Below are 21,791 nucleotides of genomic sequence, written 5' to 3' on the forward strand. Positions count from 1 at the left end.
TGATCATGAGATAATCAGAAAAATATGGGACATTCTATAAGTCACCTGGCTTGAATTCTTCCAAAAAGTCAATGTCGTGGAAAACAATACAAACAACCACAAAACAGCAAGGGACTGTTCTAGAAGAAAAGAGACTAAAAGATATACCAACCAAATGGATGTAGATTGGATCCTGAATTTTAAAAATGTAAAGGGCATTTTTGGAAAAGTGAAGAAATTTAAATATGGACTATGCGTTAGATGGCACTGAATTATTGTTCACTTTCATAAATGTGTTTGCAACATTGTAATGATATAGAAGAATGTCATTCTTAGGAGATGTATTACAAACTGTTTAGGAGTAAAGTGTCTGTAAGCTAATTTCTAATGCTTTGAAAACAAAAATTTTCAGCATGTCTGCATGTGTGTGTACATATGTATGTGTATATACACATATAAATGTGTGTGTATATATATATTTAGAGAGAGAGATGAAAGCAGATGTGGAAAATGATGAATTTAAGTGAAAGTTATAAGGCATTCATCATAATATTCTTTCAACTTTCTTGCAGGTTTGAATATTTTCACAACAAAAAGCTGTGAACATGTGTGTGTGCTGGGAGGGCTGAGTGGTGGGGGCTGGGGGTGGGGATACATTCTCCTTAGTTGGGCAGTAAAGACGTGTCTTGAAAGTCCCTTTACAGATTTTTCTCCATGTGATTATATTAGCAACTTGATATAATCAGGTTCCTTTGTTTCCAGTTTTTAGGAATTGATTTTCTTCTTGTTGTTGATTAATTTTATTTTTTAAAATATATGTAACTTTTATATTATCCCATAGTCAAATGTACACAGCAAGGTATAATAGGGAATTCTTGGTTCTGATCCAGGTTCTCCACATTCTGTTCCATGCCATTCCTATATGTGAACATTTTTATTAGTTTTTAATTTATCCTTCTAGTGTTTCTTATTGCAAATAGGAGCATGTGTGTGTGTGTATTCCTCTATCCTCCTTCTTATGCAAAAGGGAATATATTATACACACTGTTTGCACCTTGCTGTTTTCACTTAATTTTCCTGGAGCTCACTGTTTTATCACTGTAGAAAGACATTCCTTATTTTTGCAGATGCACAGCACTTCTCTGGGTGGCTGTACCACCGTTTGTACAGCCAGTCCCCTGTTGATGAACATTTGGATTATTTCCATACTTTTGGAATAACCTTGGCCACATGTCATATTTGTGCCTGTGAAAACTGGGGATGAATTCCTAGAAGTAGGATTTCTGGGTCAAAGGGAAAATGCATTTATAATTTTTTCTAGAAAATAAATCTTTGTTGAATGAATGAGAAAACTAATGAATGAACTTGATAAGAAGAGCAGAAAGTAAAAGGCTAATATCTAAATAGGGACATAAAACAATTAGAATAAATAAATCTCTTTGTGAAAGAGGCTGGTTTAAAACCCTTCTGGTGTTATTGTCTTTAGTCTAGCAATTTTCATTTTCTCTCCTAAAGAAAGAATTTCTCTTTGGTTTGTAGATTAGACATACAATTACAAAATCATGAATTTTTAGAGCTGATATAAATACCACCTAATAAGTCTTCTTATTGTAACAATAAGGAAACTGAGGCCCAGAAAGGGGAGGGGATGAACAGAAAGATTAAGAAAAAAACCCAAGTTCAGTTTAATTTTGTTCAATTCAATAAGCAGCAAATTAATTAGCTGCTTTGTAATAAAACATGATACTTGTTCGTTTCTACCAAGAGTCAAATGGAAACTTATGCTTCTGGGAGCCCCAGATATATTATGTCAACAGCACTGGTTCAGATCCCTGATGCCACGATGACATCTCCTTCAACAGAACTCTCTTAGCATAGACAGATTTTGTTTCACATCTTCTGTGTTGTTCTAGGGCATTCAGATGTAGTCATGATGATAAATTGGATCAGGTGGAGGGTTTGACTGGCCGTGTGCATTCTGGCTGATGCTGTGGGTGGTCATGTTTGCTGAAGGTAGTCTGAAATTACATAATCAATGCGTTGGTAGCATTCTGTTTTGATTCTGAGCAGGCAGCATGGAGGAGCAAATGGGTTTAGCCCAGCCATGAACTTGGGGAGTGAGTCCGGGCAAGTCCCTTCTCTTTTCTGGTCCTCAGTGTTTAAAAAGAGGAGCTGGACAAGCCCAGAATGATACATAAATGACTGACACCCATGCCATTTTGTTCTCTTTCTGTGCTAACTGCAGACATAGCTAATCGATCATTACATGCTCACTCTTCCCTTCCTTAACCCACTTCTCCCAGCAGCCCCTGTGGGCCCACTGGTGGCACTGCTTAGCTCAAGCCTACCTACCATGCCTGGACTGGAAGTTTACTTAGAGTTACCACATAGAATTCAGGATGCCCAGTTGAATCTGAATTTCAGATAAATAAAGAATTTTTTTTGGTGCAAGAATTTCCCCAATATTGCTAAATCTGGCAACCCTATTACATAGACCATTTCAGTTATTTTTGTTTTTCTATGTAATTTCTCTTATTTGAGAGATCCATCTCCTCTTCTTGGTACTTCTGATAGTGCCCATTCCCCAGTGTGCAGTAGCTCATTCTATAATTGCTTAAATTCATATTATGCCCTAATTTAATTGAAGATGATGGACATTTGGGTTGTGGATTTTTATTTCTAGGACCATTTATTCTTGTAAAACTCTTAATGAACCTGTAATACTGTGTTTCCCAGACTTCATCATTTGTATATTGCTTTCTTGATTTTGCCAATCCATATACCACTTGTGTTATTAACTTAGTTAGTATTTTCCTTTAAACTGACTTATTTTATTAAAATGCCACAAATGGAAAATCAGTATCATTAACTAAGAAGATAGTGTAAAAGCAAATAAAAAGAAAACATACCAAGTAAAATATTAATCTGGGGCTCACCTGAAATCACTGCGTGTGCCACCAGCAGTACACATAAACTCAACACTGACCAACTCAACTCCCTGCTGGCATACGATTCCCCTCTATGATCCTGGTTGATGGCCTCTGAGGGTCTTCTTGTATACTTCCAGTGATGGGGAACTCAATACTTTGAAAGGTTTTGATTCATTCTTGAATACCTTATTGTTAAATATTTCCTGTTCATATTGATTCCTATTAGCCTCCCTGAAATAGTCAACATTGACCCTAGTTTTCCCTCTGGGACCTCACACAGTAAGTTTGCTACCTCTGCATTTATTTATGCAGTCATTTATTCAACAAATATTTAAGGGCTTACTGTAGGACAGCTTGAGTGCTTATGATCTTACAGTCTTTTCGAAGGAAGTAAGGACACAATCACAGTACAGTGTGATAAGATCTGATGGGCGTGGGGCCTACGCTGGAGGTGGAGGAGGTGCGCAGGGAGGTTTCTTCATAGGAATGAGAGAGCCTGGTATACTTTGGGAAACTGAAGGCTGGAGTGAGGGGGAGAGAAAGGAGGCTGGAGCCATAGAAAAGGCGGGGAGCAAGCAGACCAGATGGGCTTGTATCCCTTGTCTTTCGTTATATCCCAAGGACTTGCTTCTCATGAAACGTTTTCATATCTAAGTATCATTTTGTTTTTAACAGAATCCTGAAGAGTTAGTCAGGGCAGGACTTATTCTCCCCATTTCACAGGGAGGGAAACTGAGGCCTAGCAGATTGCTGGTGGCTGGCTGCTGTGGACAGCAGCTGTGTCTGTATATTCCATAGCCACACAGCAATGTCCATTTCCTGGTGCTCCCACCCTATGCAGCCCCTCCAGGGGCCTCCAGCCCCAGCCCCACTGGGCCAGGCTGACCTGCCCCTGCCCCATTGAAGGAAACGTCATGTTCTTGGAAAGCATCTTTGAGTCTTTTAGCTTGGTTCAACTGACTTAAGTTCCTCGGGACTGACCATGAAGCAAATTTCAAAGGTCTGGAGTCTGGTGTTCTGTGGCTCTCTTCTTGCTGGTGGAAAGCCTTGGCTCACAGGGCTAAACTGAACCTAAGGTAACATCTCCTTCTGGAGCCCTGGCATCCCTGGGATCTGGGCTGTGAGGTCCTCGGGGACCTCCACCCTCCGGGACCTCCCATGGGCTTTTGGTCTGTGGGTCAGTGGGCAGGTGGCTCTCGGGCCTCTTCGGGAATCTTGGCTTGTGTGGTTAAGGATTCCTTGGCGTGAGTCTGTTCTCAGAGCTCTGCCTGGACTCTGAACACTCAAGAGGATGGACCCAAACCCTGTTCTCCTCAGCCAGAGAAACCAGCATTTTCCTTTCTCCTCAGCTCCGTTCTGTGTGAGAACTGCAGTGAGGTCTTGTCTGGAGGGCAAAGTGTGGAGGCATTTTGTGATCCTACCACTTCCCTTTATCCTCCTCTTCTCCCATGGCTGCAGAGAAGACTTGGAGACAGCCTTCAAAGAGTTCACAGACCAATCAGTAAAATGGGCCTGGCTACCAATCACTTCTCAGTGCTGCACAACAAAGGGAAGAAATAGTGCTAGGAGAACCAAGGCAGAGCAGGGAAGGCTCCCTGGAGGTGGTGTCTATGAGCAGACCTGGACGGATGAGTAGGAGCTGGCCCTGAAGAGACGGGAAGGAGGTGTGCTCCCAGCACATGGAAAGGCAGCATCCTCTCCCACTGCAAGAATCCAGCTGAGGTCCCAGCACACCTTTCTCCCCCATAGATGTGATTTCAACCTATCGACTAATTAGAGGTGCCAAACTGACATGAAGAGACTTGATTTCTGCAGTGTGGTAATTAAAAGGCAGTTGCCTTCACAGCTGTGATCACACGAGAATGCTTCTTACCCCTAAAGACATCAGCTGAAAGCCAAGTGCAAAGGAGCCAAGGAAACCAAAGAGGCTTCTAATGCAATTTGTTAATTTCTGCATTTGTCACCTGCACAGCTGTGAGGGGAAAATGGAACATTTTACCAGAAGTTTAAGAGAAAATTAAAGACATACGTTCTAATTGTACACAATTAGACAAGCAATATAATCATTATTTTTTAATTACCAAGCCATTTTCAAATCACTAGATTAGGATTTAGAAAGCCTGATTTGGAATTATATCTCTGCCTGGTGACAGCCATGTCACTGTGAGCAAACCCTTTCATTCACCAAGGCTTCTCATCTATAAAATGGGTACACTCATCTCTATGCTGCTTTCCTCAGAAGGAAGGAATATTGAGGGACAGGGCTTTGTAAGTTGAGAGGTCTTTTGTTTTTGTAAGAAAATACCATCTAATTCTCCTAACTTGATTCTTGCAACTTCTAAGTCTGGAAGTTGGGATCTACTGTTATCAGTCATTAATGGGGTGCCTGTGCTATTCCAATCCTCAACAACAGCTCTGAGATAGGGGTATGCCATCCTGGTTTACAGAGGAGACTGAGGTCCCAAATGGTGAAGTAATTTTCCCGAAGTTGCCCAGTGAGTGGGGGGGTGGCACTCAGACCAGCCTGTCCAACCTGAAACCCAGAGTTCTTACCCTTGCGTGTGCACCGCCTTCTCAGCACGGACCTGCTCTTACTATTTCTCTCTTTTCCTACCACTTGTTACTTTTAAAAAAAGGATTTGAAAAAGTAATACATAAATTAATGGTATAAATGATGAGGAAGGGAGTGAAGAAGGAAATACAAAATCTCAGAATGCCGCATAGCATTCTTTTTGTTTTTATTTTAAAGAGCAAAGAATTAAATTACTTCACAATTTACCATTTACAAATAAAAATAAATGATTTCTTAAACTGAGTGATAGGCAGTTAGATCTTGGTTTTATTATTATTCTTTAAACTGAACATATATATTTCATGCACTTATGTATGTAGTTTCTATTTGACAATACAAGTTTAAAAAGAAAAATGTTTGTGAAGAATTTTCTCTTAAATAAAAAATAAAATATACATATGATTTTTGTTTCATGTCATTGAATTGGATCATCTTAAGGAATCAAAATCATGATCAGCCACTGATGCAGTATTCTTTTTTTCTTTTAAGCAAATCTCATTTTTTCTTCTCCCTTTCTTTAAATTGCCCCAGTCGCTTTCTTAATCTTGTACCCGGGTGCCTCCCTAAGAAGCAGGCTGGTATGTGGGAGTGAGAACTGTATTCTAAGAACAAAAGTCCCAAACCCTAGCCTTCCTGCTTGCTAACATGTGACTCTCTTTTTTTTTTTTTCATGGCTGGCTGTATGGGGCTCCGAACCCTGACCTTTGGTGTTATAATACCACGCTCTAACCAACTGAGCTAACCAGCCAGCCGTAACAGGTGACTTTGAGCAAGTCATTTAATCTCTGAGTTTTAGTTTCCTTATAAGATGAAGGTAATAAAGTCTACCCTACCTGTATCATGAGTTTTTGTGAAGATCAAAATTTGTCTAAAGAAGTAAATGTGTTTTGGAAATTGATAAATCACAGAGAAGAATCATAGCAGCCTACGGATGAGTGAGGACTTATGAAGTTAGTTTCCCTGCTCTGCCATTTGCTCGCTGTGTGACTGCATGCAAGTGACTTAACCTCTCTGAGCCTCAGTCTCCTCATCTGAAAAATGCAGACGGTAATTATGTCTATCTCATAGTGTTGCTGCATGTTAAATGAGAAAGTGAAGGCTAAGCCCTTCGTGTAATGTTTGCTCCGTGGGAAGACCTCATTATTTGGTAATGTCTAGGAGTCAAAACATCTGAGCTCACATCCCAGCTTTGCCTCTTGCTAGCTGCAGGCCCCAGGCAAGTCGCTATGTCTCCCTGAGCCTCAGTTCCTTCAAGAGAAAAACAAAGACAGTAATGCCTCCCCTACCTCCCTCTCAAATTGTTGTAAGCCCCCAGGAAGGATATGGCCCTGGGAGGGGTGGTGAAAGCTGAGCTGCCATGCATCTCTGAGTGCTGACAAACTAAGATTCATCAACAGGAAGGAGAAATGATCCTTCCCCGAGTGGTTCCAGCCCAGGCTCTCTCTGACTAAAGAGATTTAAAACCTTAGAACAAGTCCATGCACAAGGCCCCGGAGGCCTTTGGTTGGAGCTGGGCTTCAGGAAGAACTCACCCGCACGCTGGGCATCTATTTGCCCTTGTTAACTTGGGAAGCGCCTTGCAGCCGCTCCGCATCACATTAATCTCACAGGCATCTGTGTTGAGACACTTTGTGTCCAAACAGTTTTTCACCAGGGCTTGGGTGCAGAGGTGACCTGGCGCAGACCTGAAGAGGATTCGAGTTCCCAACGCGCACAGCCTGGTGCCTTTGTATACATCCTGGCACTGGCCACAAACAGTGTTTTGTCAGAAGCTTCCTGAGAAAGTTGTGTTCCATTCATCTAGGCTGAAAGGAACCCTAGATGACAAATACCTCCCTCATTTAATTACAGAAACAGTCAGCAAATCCATGGAAAAAAAAATTAAACCAGCAGAGAAAGAGCAAGTCTCAAACATTTTCTCACCCCCATGCATCTGGCCCAAGGTTCTTACCTAGAACTTAGCAACTCTGGCCGCCCCTGATTACACCTGCCACCTGAAAAATGCCTTATTTCTGCAAAGAAGTTAAACGCAGATGCCCAAAACCAGGTAAAGAATGAATTGCATTTACGTAAGAATTTATCAGTGGCTTGGAATTTAGTAAAGATCCTAAACTTGGGAGATGTACTTACATTTTTCATCTAAGTTTATATCTGCAAAGAAAGTGAGGGATAACAGCAATTATCTGGATAAATCAGATCAAATAAAACACACATCCACACAAAACTAACAAACTCCTTAATCATTGTCTTCAGTTATTGGAGAGAGAAGCCTCGAGTTTTGTGCCTGCAAGCAACCTTTAAAATCTTTGGTCCAAGTCATCACTTTCAGAGATGAGAAAAACAGACGCCTAAAAGGGAGAAATGATTTACCCTCGTCCTCCCAGTTGTAGAGACAGGGTTAAGTCCAGGTTTCCCAGCCCCCTAAGGTGCCCTCGTAGTTGCCTGAGCTTGCCACTGCCCTCTGCATTGAACTCTAAACTCTCCCAAAACATTTCATGGCAGGAGCCTCCCTCCTGGAGAGAGATGCTGGGTAAGTGATATCTCCCCCAGAAGCTCCCAGTTCCAACCATGCCCATCACAGAATCTCGCTATGTCTGACAGACCCTGGATGCCTCAGAATAAGTTGTCTTCTCCCTGTTCTATCAGATCTCAGAAGGAGCAAAGCCCTGGGTCACTGGCCCGACCCACCTGGGCTAACAGCTCAGAGCTGGGGTGGAGAAAGAGAACTGGATATGAAGTCAGAAGACCAGTTCCACATCTCCCGTTCTGACCTGGCACAGTGTATACCACCTTCCTGGGTCACTTTTCAGGTGTAGAATGGATGATAATTCCTACATCAGACAATCTGTCTGAAAGTATTGATCACCAAGTCACACGTGCGTTCATGAAAATTCTCCTTTGGGTGGTTCGTACTGTGGTTGGCCGATTCAGTGGTTGGTGGTATGGGTGGTTGGTTCACTTCTCCATCCACTTATCAATCCATCCATTGTGAAACAACTTTGCTGTCAGGCATATTAGAGAATGGATTTGCCTAAGTGAGTGTAGGATGTGGGAATAAAAAAAGAGCCTGCTTCCTCTCCCTCTGGAAGATTGCAGAGGACCGTCCAGTGCTAACAGACTCTTCATAAAACCAGCCTCTACTAACTCTCCAGCTAAGTGAGTGCAGTGGACTTTTCATATCTGTAGAGCTTCAGAGTCTAGAAAGTTCTTTTACATCCTGATATCACCCCTCCAAAGCAGGCAGAACAGAGCTTACAGTACTAATTTTTCAGATGAAAAGAGTTTAAATAACTTGTCCACATTTGTACAGCTAGTAAAAGGCAGAGCTGAGGTTCAAACCCAAGGTCTTTGGAGTCCAGGGATCTGAGTTGCTCTCAGCCTGTGCCTGTCTTCGTCAGGGTGTCTCTGGGGTTCAGGTGAGGGGCTTGTGTCATTTCTGAGGGGCCAGGATTGTGAGGACGGAAGCAGTATGGTCTAACAATATGGTTTCTACTCCTCCATTTATAAGTTGCACGAGCTTGGGAAAGTTTCTTTTTCTTCTTTTACTGTGGTAAGATACACATAGCATAAAATTTGCCATTTTAACCATCTCAAAGTGAACAATTGAGTGTCATTGAGTACATTCACAAAGTTGTCCAACCAACATCACTGTCTGGTGCTAGAACATCTTCATCACCCCAAAAGAAAACCCTGTACTCATTAAGCAGTCAGTTCTTCCTTCTCCCACCCCCACCCAAGCCCCTGGTAACCACCATCTGCTTCCTTGGGCTAGTTTTTTAACCTTTAAGTCTAAGTTTCCTTATATGATGAGAATAATAACAGCACCTACCTCTAGGGCTGCTGTGAGGATTAGGCAGGATGATAACTGGAGGCACCTGACACAGATAGAAGGAGGTAGTCATAGTAAATCTGTATACTTATGACCACATGTGGGACTTTGGATGGGACTCTCTGGGCTACCTAGGGTGAAGGACAAAGCTGCTTCACCTTCCTACCTCCTGGCTTCAGAGTGACCACTCACAGTGCGTAATGCTTTGTGAACTGGGCCATCGACAATGAACTTCTGGAAGATTTTGCCACTCTTCAGGCCAGGTGGCCATGGATAGCACAGGGGGAGCCATTGGCCTGGTGGCCTGGCCATAGGTTGGGCAGTACATGGACATAGTCATCATCAGAAATACTCAGGCCAGTTCCTGGGATGGGAGCAAAAGGACAAAATGCTACACAAGGCTTTTTCATGGGCCAGGCAGTGCTCAAGGACTCCTGGAGTAGTTACGTGAGACAGAGAAAATGCTGTCATGACCCAGCTTCAGCCTGGCCACCAACTGGAGCGAGGAGAGGTGTGGGCTCAGAACCCCACTTGGTGCCCAGAGCTGGCCAGGATGGGATGAGACGGGTAGATTCACTGACCACCCCCAGGGCATGGCAGCTGCTACCACCCCATTAGAGAGTAGTTTGATGATACATAGCATAGACCTTAAAAGCCTTCACACCAACTTGTGGTTCAAATGGCATTTGAACAATGCAAGGAGAGTGCTAAGCCCTGCCATGTATTTGGTTGACTATTTCAGACTAAATTTATTTGAGATTCTTCTAACTCCTTTACTGGGCCAACCTGAACTATATCTTTGTGATATGTGAGAATACAAGGCTTACTAAATAACTAAATGATAGAAACCAAAAAAGAAAAAAAAAGTGTTTGTCTAGCAGTACCCAATGGAACATTTTCCAGTTTTCTTTGGAAATTATTAAGACATGGAAAAGAATACACACACGGAGAGAACCAAGAGACACTAAGACTCAATGACATTCTAGGTGTTCGGAAGCTTCACTCATTATAAAGTAGGTAGATCTGGATTGAGAAAATCATAAGCTTTTCTTCCAGCATCCCAGATCTTGCCTCATAAAATAACAATTGTCCTAAAAATTAACAGGCGGACTTTTTCCTCTCTCCCCTACAATCTCAGTTAGAGACCCCGGACTTACACCAATCAGAAAATTGGAGAGCTATGCTTTTACCTCACAGTCGGTGATCTCTGAGCAAGCAAATTGCTATTTTCTCTTCATTCTCATCTATCTTTCTAAATTCAGATAAAGTCATAAGTTCCTAGAAAAAACCTGGACAGGAGGAGGAGAGGAGACATACATTGCATTCTGAGAAGAGAGACCTCCCAAGTGGAGTTTTCTGGGCAGGAAAGAAAAACCCTCGCAGCAGTGTGTGATGAGGATTTAATGTACTATATTGATGCAGAGTATTAGAAGATCAGGAGCTGAGGGTAAGAGATGTTGTCACCTCATTAATGTAGCCTAGCATAGATGAGAGCCTGCTAGACACCAAATACTGTGCTCAAATACTTATTCTCCAGTTTCCTAAGAAATATACTCAATTGTACTGTAAATAGACCAAAAACAGGGCCAAGGACAATCCGCATGTTGTGTCTCTTGATAAGTCAAGCCTGAAAAGACTTGCCTTGCTTTTGAGGGTGAGTACATTGAAAACACGTTTGAAAAAGTACTTCAAAAATGATCAGAGGAGCACAACACCCAGAAGCAGCAGAGGAAGAGTCCCTCTCTGAAAATGATCTATTGTGGGATAAAGAAGAAAACTTTAGAAAGATGTTTGGCAACTTCAATTATATGCCAAAAAAAAACCCCCAAAAAACCCACATAGTCTTTATGAAGAAGACAGCCAAAAGGAATATGATCATAAAAAATTAACAGGAAACTAAAAATGTCAATAACAATAAAAATATGTTAAAGACAATAAAGCTTAAAATGGAGGCCGTTGAAAAGCAAGTCAGGCAACTCCCAGAACAAAGAACCTTAAGGGCCAACACGTTCTGTTCTTGTCCAGCTGCTCAGCCACATGACAGTCGGAGAGCAGCAAAGGCAGATAATAATGAAGTGCTGCTTCATCTCTGAAAGACTGGCAAAAAATTAGGAAGTCAGATAACATCAAATACCGGCCAGGATGTAAAGAAATGAGAACCATTATGCCCTACTGCTAGGGCTGTGGGTGATAGAGACATTTTACCAGAAAGTAGTGAAAGTTAATACTCCCATACTCTGTAATAAAAATAGATAGAATAAAGCAAGATGCTCTTCTAGAATGAGAACAAGGACCAAGAGATGAAATCATGAAAGAAAATATGACAGATAGGGATTTGGGAAAGAAAAGACAACATATCGGTAATCAGGCATTCCAGTAGAGAGACAATAGTATATATGAATATAAGTTTATTATATACAATAAATATGGAAGACTTGAATGTATAGACTGAAAGACTCCCTGTATCCCAGATAAAATTGAGTGCCACACCCAGATCTATCCTGGCAATTGTTTTGAATTTCAAGAATTAAAAAAAAAAAAAAAACCTTCAGGCCTCCAGGCGGAGAAAACCAGGTACCTACAAATGAACAACCACCAAGCTAGCCCCACATCCTCCACATCACTTAGCAGTTTCAAAGGGAAGAAGTGGTAACCCAAGAATTTTATACCCAGCTAAGTTCCACCATGAGTCAAGGCAACAGAGGGCCATCCTCAGCAAGTTTTCAATCCCTGATCTCATTCAGATTTTTAAAGGTACTCCATCAGGCTCTGACTTGAAGGAAGATAAATTCATACAGCAAGATGGAAAAGAGTAGATGCAAAGCTGAGTACCAATGTTAACCAAAAGAAACAGAAAGGAAGCATAAAAAACGAGTGAGATGACAAATGCAAGACCAAGTATTTATTATAGCAATAAGCATACATATCTTAAAATCTATCCATATGCTCTTTTCAAGAAATATATTTAAAAATAATCTTAATATAATACAAATAAAAGAAGGATCACACTATGACAGGCAAATGCAAGCAAAAATAAAGTAAGGGTTGCAATATTAATATCAAACAAGATCTAGTATAAAACAAAAGCAATACAATAACAAGGAGGTTATTTTACCTTGATAAATATTTCAATCTCCAATTCACTCAATGAATATGTATTAAGTGCCTGCTATTTGCACTAGGCAAGGGTATAATACATTGCTGAAAAATAAAGATATAATTGTGACGAACATTGATGCTCAAAACATACTAAGCATATTAAGCATATAAAGTAAAACTTGAAATACATGGAAAAATGGTCAGAGATGATACAAAAAAATTTAACAAACCTCTCAATCTTTGGTAAATCAAGTAAAGAAAAATATGAAGCCTATGACAATAATATAATTAATTAGTTTGATTATATCTATTATGCATAAGTAGTCTAATAAAGAATTCAATAGCTTACAACTAGAGATTGCATCTTTTTTTCCAGCCATCATGGAACTTTTACAAAAGCTGGTTGTATAATAGGCCACAAAGAAACTCTCAATAAATTCCAAGGGCAGATACTGTACATGCAAAATTCTCAAAATAATGCAATAAAACTAGAAGTAATAACAAAACCATAAATTAAGTTTAAAATTCTCTCTGAGATAAATTCTTGGTTAGGGATTAACTTGAAGCCTCAATCACAGTCTATTCAGAAATGAACTTGGTTGTATGAAACAAGGCAGGAGAGCTCGGAAAGCTTGAGTCTTCAAATTAGGTCCCTTATACTAGCAGCCCTGGCGTTGTCAAAAGCAGGGTGACTGTGCTGGGGGGGGGGAAGGCCTGGGAGCACATAGGAGACAGGTGGGCAGCCATCAAGGGGTTGGAGAGCACTGGTGGTAGAGTCCTTTAGACGTGGGTTCAAGTCCTGCTTATTGGCTATGGTGAATTATCTTGATTTCACCCCATTTCTCAGCCTCAGTCTGGTATTCAAAACCAGGTGTCAATCTGTATCAGTGGTTCTCAACCATCACTTGGCATCATAATCTCCTGGAAAGTTTTTAAATAATACTGATGCTTGGGCTGTATGCCCAGAGATTCTGATTCAGTTGATTTGGAGTGTGACTAAGTCATCGATATTTTTTGAAATCTCCCTAAGTGATTCCAGTGTGCAGTCAGGGTAGAGAACCCCAGAGCTAGATGATTTCTCAGATTCTCCACAATGGTGAAGTTCAGCAGTGCTAGTAGCCACCTGAAGTCTTTGCCCATGGAAAAAAGTTTTAGGAGGCTAAAGCCAGAGAAACAGTGATGCAAAGCAATCTAATCAAATTGTGCATTATCTCAAATGGTGCAGAAAATGTCAGTGCCAGTTCATATTCTGCACCCAACATGATTTAGACCCAGGGCATATATTGTACTCCAAGCCCATTGTAAACACAATGGGCCATTTATTCACTGAACAGTAACCACCGTAATTACCTACAGGGCAAACATATGAGGTTGTTCATGCAACAATTAATTGTGGACCTGGAACTAATGGGACAATAACAGTAAAGTATCAACCAGAGTGTGATTCAGAAATCACATCAGAAAACCAATATTTTCCAAATTATATTAGATAAGCATTTCTGGGAATGTGATGGCGTACATATAATGTCCTAGGTCCTGAAACAGTTCCTCCCAGATTTTTCTAATAGCTCCTCCTTACACTGGTGAGTGCATGAGGCTTGCAGCGTTGTTTTAATCTTGAGAGAAGAATCACGGACACTTGGAGGGGACTGGCGAAAGCTTCTGTTTCTTGCACCAACTATGGGACCTAAATGTCACCTGCAGGCAGATGTGTGAACCTTGTTTGGATTGTACGATCCTCTGTGACTCTGATGGAAGCCATGGATCCTTCTTTTCAGAAAAATGTGCATGCCTGTATGCACATACATGCCCACACAAACTTTTTCCTACAGTTTTTTGGGGGTTCCCAGACACCTTGAAGTAGGTTGCAGTCCAGCCTCAACACGCCTCCAGAACCAGGGATCTCACTACTTCTGATGGCAAATTTTCCAGTGCTGGACAACTCTGAATGTGGCTGTTTTTCAATATGTCTAGCTGAAAAGTTTCTCTCTGTAGATTTTACTGTTGGTCCTCTTCTACCCAGAATCTTTTTAACAGTCATTCTACCCTTGACTCTGACCAGCCTTGGGGTGTCCATGTCTCTGTGGGGATCTTAGAAATTGGTTTCTATAGGTGCTCTCCAGCTCTAGGTAATGGCTGATGGACTGTTGTGTGACCAGCTCCAACAGATAGGATCTGTCGAGGCTGCTGAGTGGACACAGGAGGTCCAGGGATCCTAGGTAGTAGTGGTCTACCCTCTGAACCAGACCAGGGGAAAGGACAAATCTCTACAGCCCGCCTTCCCAAAGTCTTGGGGGGAAGTGCTTCTTTGGGTGACAGAAGCAGTAAAGTATCTTAAGCTGGGGCCTGAGGGTGCCAGGATGTTATTTCCTTGGATTCTGAAATTGGACTCTGGGATGTATCAAATCTAAAGCTGCTGCCGGGACAAGGAAGGATTTGGGGGGAGAGCTGGTGACAGCAAAGATTGAACTTGCTTCAGCCATGCCTTCTCAGAATCCAAGATTTAAATGAAGCAAAAGAAGGAAGGAAAGAAGGGAGGGAGAGATGAAGAAAAGAAGGGCAAGAACAGTTTCCAGAAAGGAACTAGAAAGAGATACTCAACCTCCCTCACAATGAGATAAATGCAAATTAGAACTACAATAACATACCATTTTTTTCACCATCACACTGCAAAGATCAAAAAGTTTGATAACCATCTTCTGAGGACGAGGCTGAGTGACAGGAGAGCAGAGATCAGAGGAAATGTTACGGAAGAGGTGACATTTCAGCTTGGCCCTGTAGGAAAGATAATTAAAATCCAATTTAACAACTTACTGGCACTTAAAAGAAAAAGAAGAAATGATAAAGAGAAAGATGGACAGATTTAACTACAGGGTATAAATTAAAATACACACACACAATGTAAAGGCAAACAAACTGAGATCTTTGCAGCAACTATAATAAATAGCCGGAGTTTGAATGCTGTACATATAAAAAGTCTTCATGAAACCCAATAAATAAACAAACTAAAAAAATTAACAAAGGACATGAGAAAGCAGTTCCTAAAATAGACATACCATTGGTTAACACCCACATGGAAAAACGTTCAACATTATATATAACCATGCATGCAATGTGATTCAATTTTTTAGTGATAAACCATTATAAAATTAGATTGAAATGTATTAGTCCATTTCTGTTGCTTATAACAAGATATTTGGAACTGGGTGATTTGTAAAGAAAATGAAATTTATCGCTTACAGTTTCTGAGGCTGGGAAGTCCAAAGTCCAACTGGTGGTGGCGACAGTGACCCAGGGGTCTCACATTGCAAGATGGTGGAAAAAGAGAGAGCAGAGAGAGAGAAAGACAGACTCTCTTCTCTCTTCTTTTAAAGCCCTCAGAACCACGCCCCTGACCACCATTTTTAATCCATTCACTACAGCATCGTCCTACAATATAATCATCTCTTCAAAGCTCCATCTTTCAATTACCGTAATAGGATTTCCCACCCTCTTAACAGTCACAGTGGGGACCAAGTTTCTAATGCATAAAACTTGTGGGATACATTCAAGCTTCAGTGAGTTTTGCGGGGGACATAAGTCAACCCACTACAAATGTTTTATTCCTTCTGTTGACAAGAATGTGGTGATATTGGCCCTCTAATTATACCAGGCCGATAGACGTGCAAATTGATAAAAATCTTTTTTGAAAATAAGTATTAAAGTCTTTAAAGTCTTTATCTGGGAAATTTTATATCACAGACTCTATCCTACTGAAATATTCTGAAATATAGAAAAAATTGCTTTGCACAAAGATGCCTGCAGAATAATATGATAATAATGACAAACTAGAAACAAACTAAATGCCCTCAAATTAGAGATGATTCAATAAATTACAGTATGTTCATATGCTGGAATATTATACAGCTATTAAAATGTTTACAAGGAGTTTTTAACAGGATGGTTAAATGCTTGTGGGATAACATTAAGTGGGGAAAAACAGTTCATTTGTTTATGCAGAGTGATCTCATTAACCTTTTTAAAAAGATTAAATCACTGCATAAAAAAAGGACTGGAAATAAATAGACTACAAGATTACTGGTGGCTGGGAGGGATAGATCATTGGTTAATTTTTTCCTTCTTTCCCCTTACTTTGCATTTTTTAATCTTCTCTTCAACTGTGATGTATTACTTTTACAATAAAAAGGCTTACCCGGGGCCAACCCCCTGGCGCACTCAGGAGAGTGCGGCGCTGGGAGAGCAGCAGCGCTCCCGCCGCGGGTTCGGATCCTACATAGGGATGGCCGGTGGCTCACTGGCTGAGCTCGGTGCAGCCGGTCACAAAAAGACAAAAAAAAAAAAAAGGCTTACCCGTGTCTTTGTGCCCCAAGTCAGAACAGAAAGTTTGTTCCCTTAGGAAAGATCCTGGGCTCACCTCTGGGTGGCTCACCGGTAAACAATGCTGTCTCTTTTGTGTTTTTCAGCTTTCCTTTGCTGCGACCACGCCTGTCCTAGCGGATAAGAAAAAGTACCCTTACTTCTTTCGGACGGTGCCATCAGACAACGCGGTGAATCCCGCCATCCTCAAGCTGCTCAAGCACTACCGGTGGAAGCGCGTGGGCACCCTGACGCAGGACGTGCAGAGGTTCTCCGAGGTAGGCTCGCGGTGGCACCGGCTCGCGGAGGCACCAGCTCGCTTCCTGCTGGTGCTGTCATGTCTCAGCAAGGAGCCATGTGGCTTTCTTGGGGGTGGCTAATAGCACGGGGCTTTTTAGCACGTGTTTATTAGTGGGATCAATGCTGTCTGACCATTGACAAAAAGAGCTGGTAGCAGAGAAATGTGTGTGGGACTGCTGAAAACCTCCATCCCAGATAGCTCAGGAGTGAAACCGTCCCTTTCATTGTTCCTTTCAGCTGCATTCAGTGGCTTATTCCCTCCATGCCATGTGGACTTGTCCTTGTTACTAATGTTGTAGGGACCCTCTAAAATTATAATGTGCTGCCAAGAGAATTTCTCCTGTCAGGAGAGTTCGGGGGAGGAGCTGGCTTGGTCTGAAGATTCCAATGTCTGCTTGGATTGGGTGGGTTTTGTTGTTGTTGTTTTGTTTGTTTGTTTGTTTGTTTCCTTTTTTTATAATTGAGACATAATTGATTGTACATATCTGTGGGATACAGCATTGAATATCAAATACCTGTGCACAATATGTGATGCTCAAATCAGGATAACTAGTATCTTCAACATTACAAAATGTAATCATTTTTTGAGGCCCTTTACCAATTTCTTGCTAGCCCTCCTTCCCCCTCCTCCTTTCCCACCTATGATGGCCTCAGTTCTGTTCTCTCCGTTTGAAAGATCAACGAATTATTGTCATTAGTGTATCTTTCTTTCTTATTTGCTTTTTTTTTTTAGCTCCCACTTGTGACTGAGGACATGCAGTATTTCTCTTTCTGTGTCTGGCTTATTTAGTTTAACATAATTTTCTCTAAGGTCATCCATATTGCTGCGAATCTCAAATTTCATTCTTTTTTATGGCAGAGTAGTATTCCATTGTGTATACACACCACAATTTCCTTATCCTGTCATCCAACAATGGACATTTAGGTTGGTTCCAACTCCTGGTTATTGTAAACAGAGCTGCAATGAACATGGGAGTTCAGGTATCCCTTCAACGTGATGATTTCCATTCCTTTGGATGTATACCCAGCAGTGGGATTGCTGGATCACATAGTAGTTCTATCTGCAGTTGTTTGAGGAACCTCCATACTGTTTTCCATAATGGCCACACTAATTTACAGTCCCACCAATGGTGTAGGAGAGCTCCCCTTTCTCTTCACCCTCACCAGAATTTGTTATTCTCTGTCTTTTTGATAATGGCCAGTCTACCTAGGGTGAAATGAGATCTCAATCTGGTTTTGATTTGCATTTCCCTGATGCTTAGTGATGCGGAGCATTTTTTCATGTGTCTGTTGGCAATTTGTACATCTTTCTTTGAGAAATGACTATTCAGCTCCTTTACACATTTTTTAATTGGGTACCTTGTTTTTTTACTAAGTTGTTTGAGTTCCTTATATATCCTGGATATAAATCCGTTATTGGATGCATAGTTTGCCAATATTTTCTCCCATTCTGCAAGCTGTCTTTTTACTCTATTAATTGTTTCTTTTGCTATGCAGCAATGTTTTAGTTTGATATAATCCCATTTGTTTATTTTTTTTCTTTTGTTGCCTGTGCTTTGGGGATCTTATTCATAAAGTCTTTGCCCAGTCCTACTTCCTGAAGTGTTTCTTCTATGTTTTCTTTTTGGAGTTTTTATAGTTTCAGGTCTTATACTTAAATCTTTAATCCATTCTGAGTTGATTTTGGTATATGGGAGAGGTATGGGTCTAGTTTTATTCTTATTTTTATATACATATGGATGTCCAGTTTCCCAGCACCATTTGTTGAAGAGGCAATTTTTTACACAATGTATGTTATTGGTGCCTTTGTTGAAGATATGTTGGCTGTAAATATGTGGGTTGATTTCTGGGTTCTGCATTCTGTTCCATTTGTCTGAGTATCTGTTTTTATGCCAATGCCATGCTGTTTTAGTTACTATAGCTTTGTAATATAATTTGAAGTCAGGTATGTAATGCCTCTGCCTCTTTTTATGTTCCATATGAATGTTAGGATTGTTTTTTTCTATTTCTGTAAACAATGTCACTGATATTCTGATGGCAATTGCTTTGAATCTGTAGATCACGTTGGTAAAATGGACATTTTCACAATATTAATTCTTCCAATCCGAGAACATGGAATGTCTCTCCATCTTTTTGTGTCCTCTTCAATTTTTTTCAAGAGTGATTTGTTGTTCTCATTGTAGAGATCTTTCACCTTCTTGGTTAAATTGATTCCTAGGTATCTTATTTTTTTGGTGACTATTATAAATGGGCTTGTTTTCTTGATTTGTTTTTCTGCTAGTTTGTTGTTGGAGTATAAAAATGCTACTGATTTTTGTGTGTTGATTTTGTATCCTGCAACTTTGCTGAAATTGTTTATCAGTTCTGAGAGTTTTACTGTAAAGTCTTTAGGTCTTTCTATACATAGGATCATGTCATCTGCAAACAGGGACAGTTTAAGTTCATTTTTTCCAAACTGGATGTGCTTTATTTCTTTATCTTGCCTGGTTTCTCTGGCTAGTACTTCCAATACTATGTTAAGTAGGAGTGTTGAGAGTGGGCATCCTTGTCTTGTTCCTGTTCTTAAGGGAAAAGCTTTCAGCTTTTCCCCATTCAGGATAATATTGGTGATTGGTTTGTCATATATGGCTTTTATTGCGTTGAGATAATTTCCTTCTTTACCTAATTTGCTGAAAGTCTTTACGATGAAGTGATGTTGAATTTTGTCAAATGCTTTTTCTGTGTCTATTGAGATAATCATGTGGTTTTTGTCCTTGACTTTGTTGATGTGGTGTCATCACATTTATTGACTTGCATATGTGGAACCATCCTTGCATCCCTGGGATCAATCCCACTTGATCATGATGTATAATTTTTTTGGATGTGTTGCTGTATTATGTTTGCTAATATTTTGTTGAGGATTTTTGCATCTAAGTTCTTCAAAGATATTGGCCTGCAGTTTTCTTTTTTTGTTGTATCTTTGTCTTGTTTTGGTATCAGGGTGATGCTGGCCTCATAGAATGAGCTTGGGAAAATGGCCTCTGTTTCAACTTCTTGAAATCATTTGAAGAGAATTCATATTAATTCCTCTTTAAAGGTTTGGTAGAATACACCAATAAAGCCTCCCAGACCTGGGCTTTTATTCGTTGGGAGACTGCTGATTACTGCTTCGATCTCACTGCTTGTTATTGGTCTTGGTTCAGTCTTGGTAGTTTGTATGTGTCCAGAAATTTATCCATTCCCTCCAGGTTTTCAAATGTGTTGGCATATAGTTTATAATAATCTCTAAAGATTTTTTGTATTCCTGTGTTATCAGTTGCAATGTCTCCTTTTTCATTTCTGATTTTTGTTATTTGGGTCTTCTCTCTTTCTTTTTCAGTTAGCCTAGCTGATGGCTTATCTGTTTTGTATATCTTCTCAAAAAAACAACATTTTGTTTCACTGATCTTTTGTATCTTTTTGGGGTCTCTATTTCATTTAGTTCTGCTCCAATTTTAATTATTTCTTTCCATCTACTAATTTGGGGATTGGATTGTTCTTGTTTTTCTAGTTCTTTAGGTTTAGATTTAGTCTTAGGTTGTTTATTTGAAATCTTTCTATTCTTTTGATATAAGCATTTATTACAATAAACTTCCCTCTTAGTACCATTTTGCAGTATCCCACAGGCTTAGTATGATGTGTCTTTATTTTCATTAGTTTCAAGAAATTTTTTTGTTTCCTGTGTAATTTCTTCTTGGACCCATAGGTTGCTCAGGAGCATGTTGTTTAGTTTCCATGTATTTGTATAGTTTCCAGAGTTTTGCTTATTATTAATTTTTAGTTTTAATCCATTGTGGTCTGAAAAGATACTTGAAATGATTTCACTTTTTAAAAATTTATTTAGACTTGGTTTGTGGCCTAACGTGGTCTATCCTGGAGAATGTTCCATGTGCTGGTGAGAAGAATGTGTATTCTGTAGTAGTTGGATGAAATGTTCTGTAGATATTGGCCAAGTTCAATTGTTCTAAAGTGTAGCTTAAATCCTGTGTTTCTCTCTTGATTTGATGCCTACATGATCTGTCCAATGCTGACAGAGGGGAGTTCAGCTCTCTAGCTGTTATCATATTGGGGTCTATCTCTTTCTTTAGGTCTAATACTGTTCACTTTATATATCTGGATGCTCTGGTGTTGGGTGCATATATATTTGATTGTTATGTCTTCTTGCTATGTAGATCCCTTTATCATTACATAATGGCCTTCTTTGTCTCTTTTTATAGGTTTTATTTTAAAGTCTATGTTATCCAATATAAAAATAGCTACTTCTGCTCATTTTTAATTTCCATTTGTGTGATATATCTTTTTCCATCCCTTCACTATTAATCTGTGTGTGTCTTTACAGGTGAGGTGAGTCTCTGTGTATAGCACATAGTTGGGTCTTCCTTTTTAATCCACTCAGTCAGTCTATTTCTTTTGACTGGGGAATTTAATCCATTTATATTTAGGGTTGTGATTGAAAGGATTGTCTTACCCCTGACATTTAATTGCTTTTTGTATGATTCATTTAAATATCTTTTTTACTTTTCTTCCCCTTTTATTGTTTGTCTCTGGTGTTCATTGGTTTTTTGAGATGGTATGGTATAGTTTCTTTCTCTTTCTCATTTGCATATCTGCTCTATCAGTGGTATTTGTTCTTTCTCATGTGTTCATGTAGTGAGTATTTTGTTTTGGATTCCAGATACAGGACTCTCTTGAGGATTTCTTGTAGGGC

General features: G+C 40.1%; 1 protein-coding gene across 1 annotated transcript in view; it reads left to right on the plus strand.

Annotated features, from left to right (window-relative positions):
* The window catches only part of GABBR2 (gamma-aminobutyric acid type B receptor subunit 2), a 378,270-nt gene that overhangs the window by 132,606 nt on the left and 223,873 nt on the right, over window positions 1-21,791 (plus strand). Inside the window, exon 3 of the mRNA XM_063082450.1 lies at window positions 16,873-17,043. Within this exon, the coding sequence (XP_062938520.1) occupies window positions 16,873-17,043 (171 nt within the window). The remainder of the gene's footprint in view (window positions 1-16,872; window positions 17,044-21,791) is intronic.

The sequence above is a fragment of the Cynocephalus volans genome, chromosome 17 (assembly GCF_027409185.1).
Source record: "Cynocephalus volans isolate mCynVol1 chromosome 17, mCynVol1.pri, whole genome shotgun sequence".
Taxonomy (NCBI): domain Eukaryota; kingdom Metazoa; phylum Chordata; class Mammalia; order Dermoptera; family Cynocephalidae; genus Cynocephalus; species Cynocephalus volans.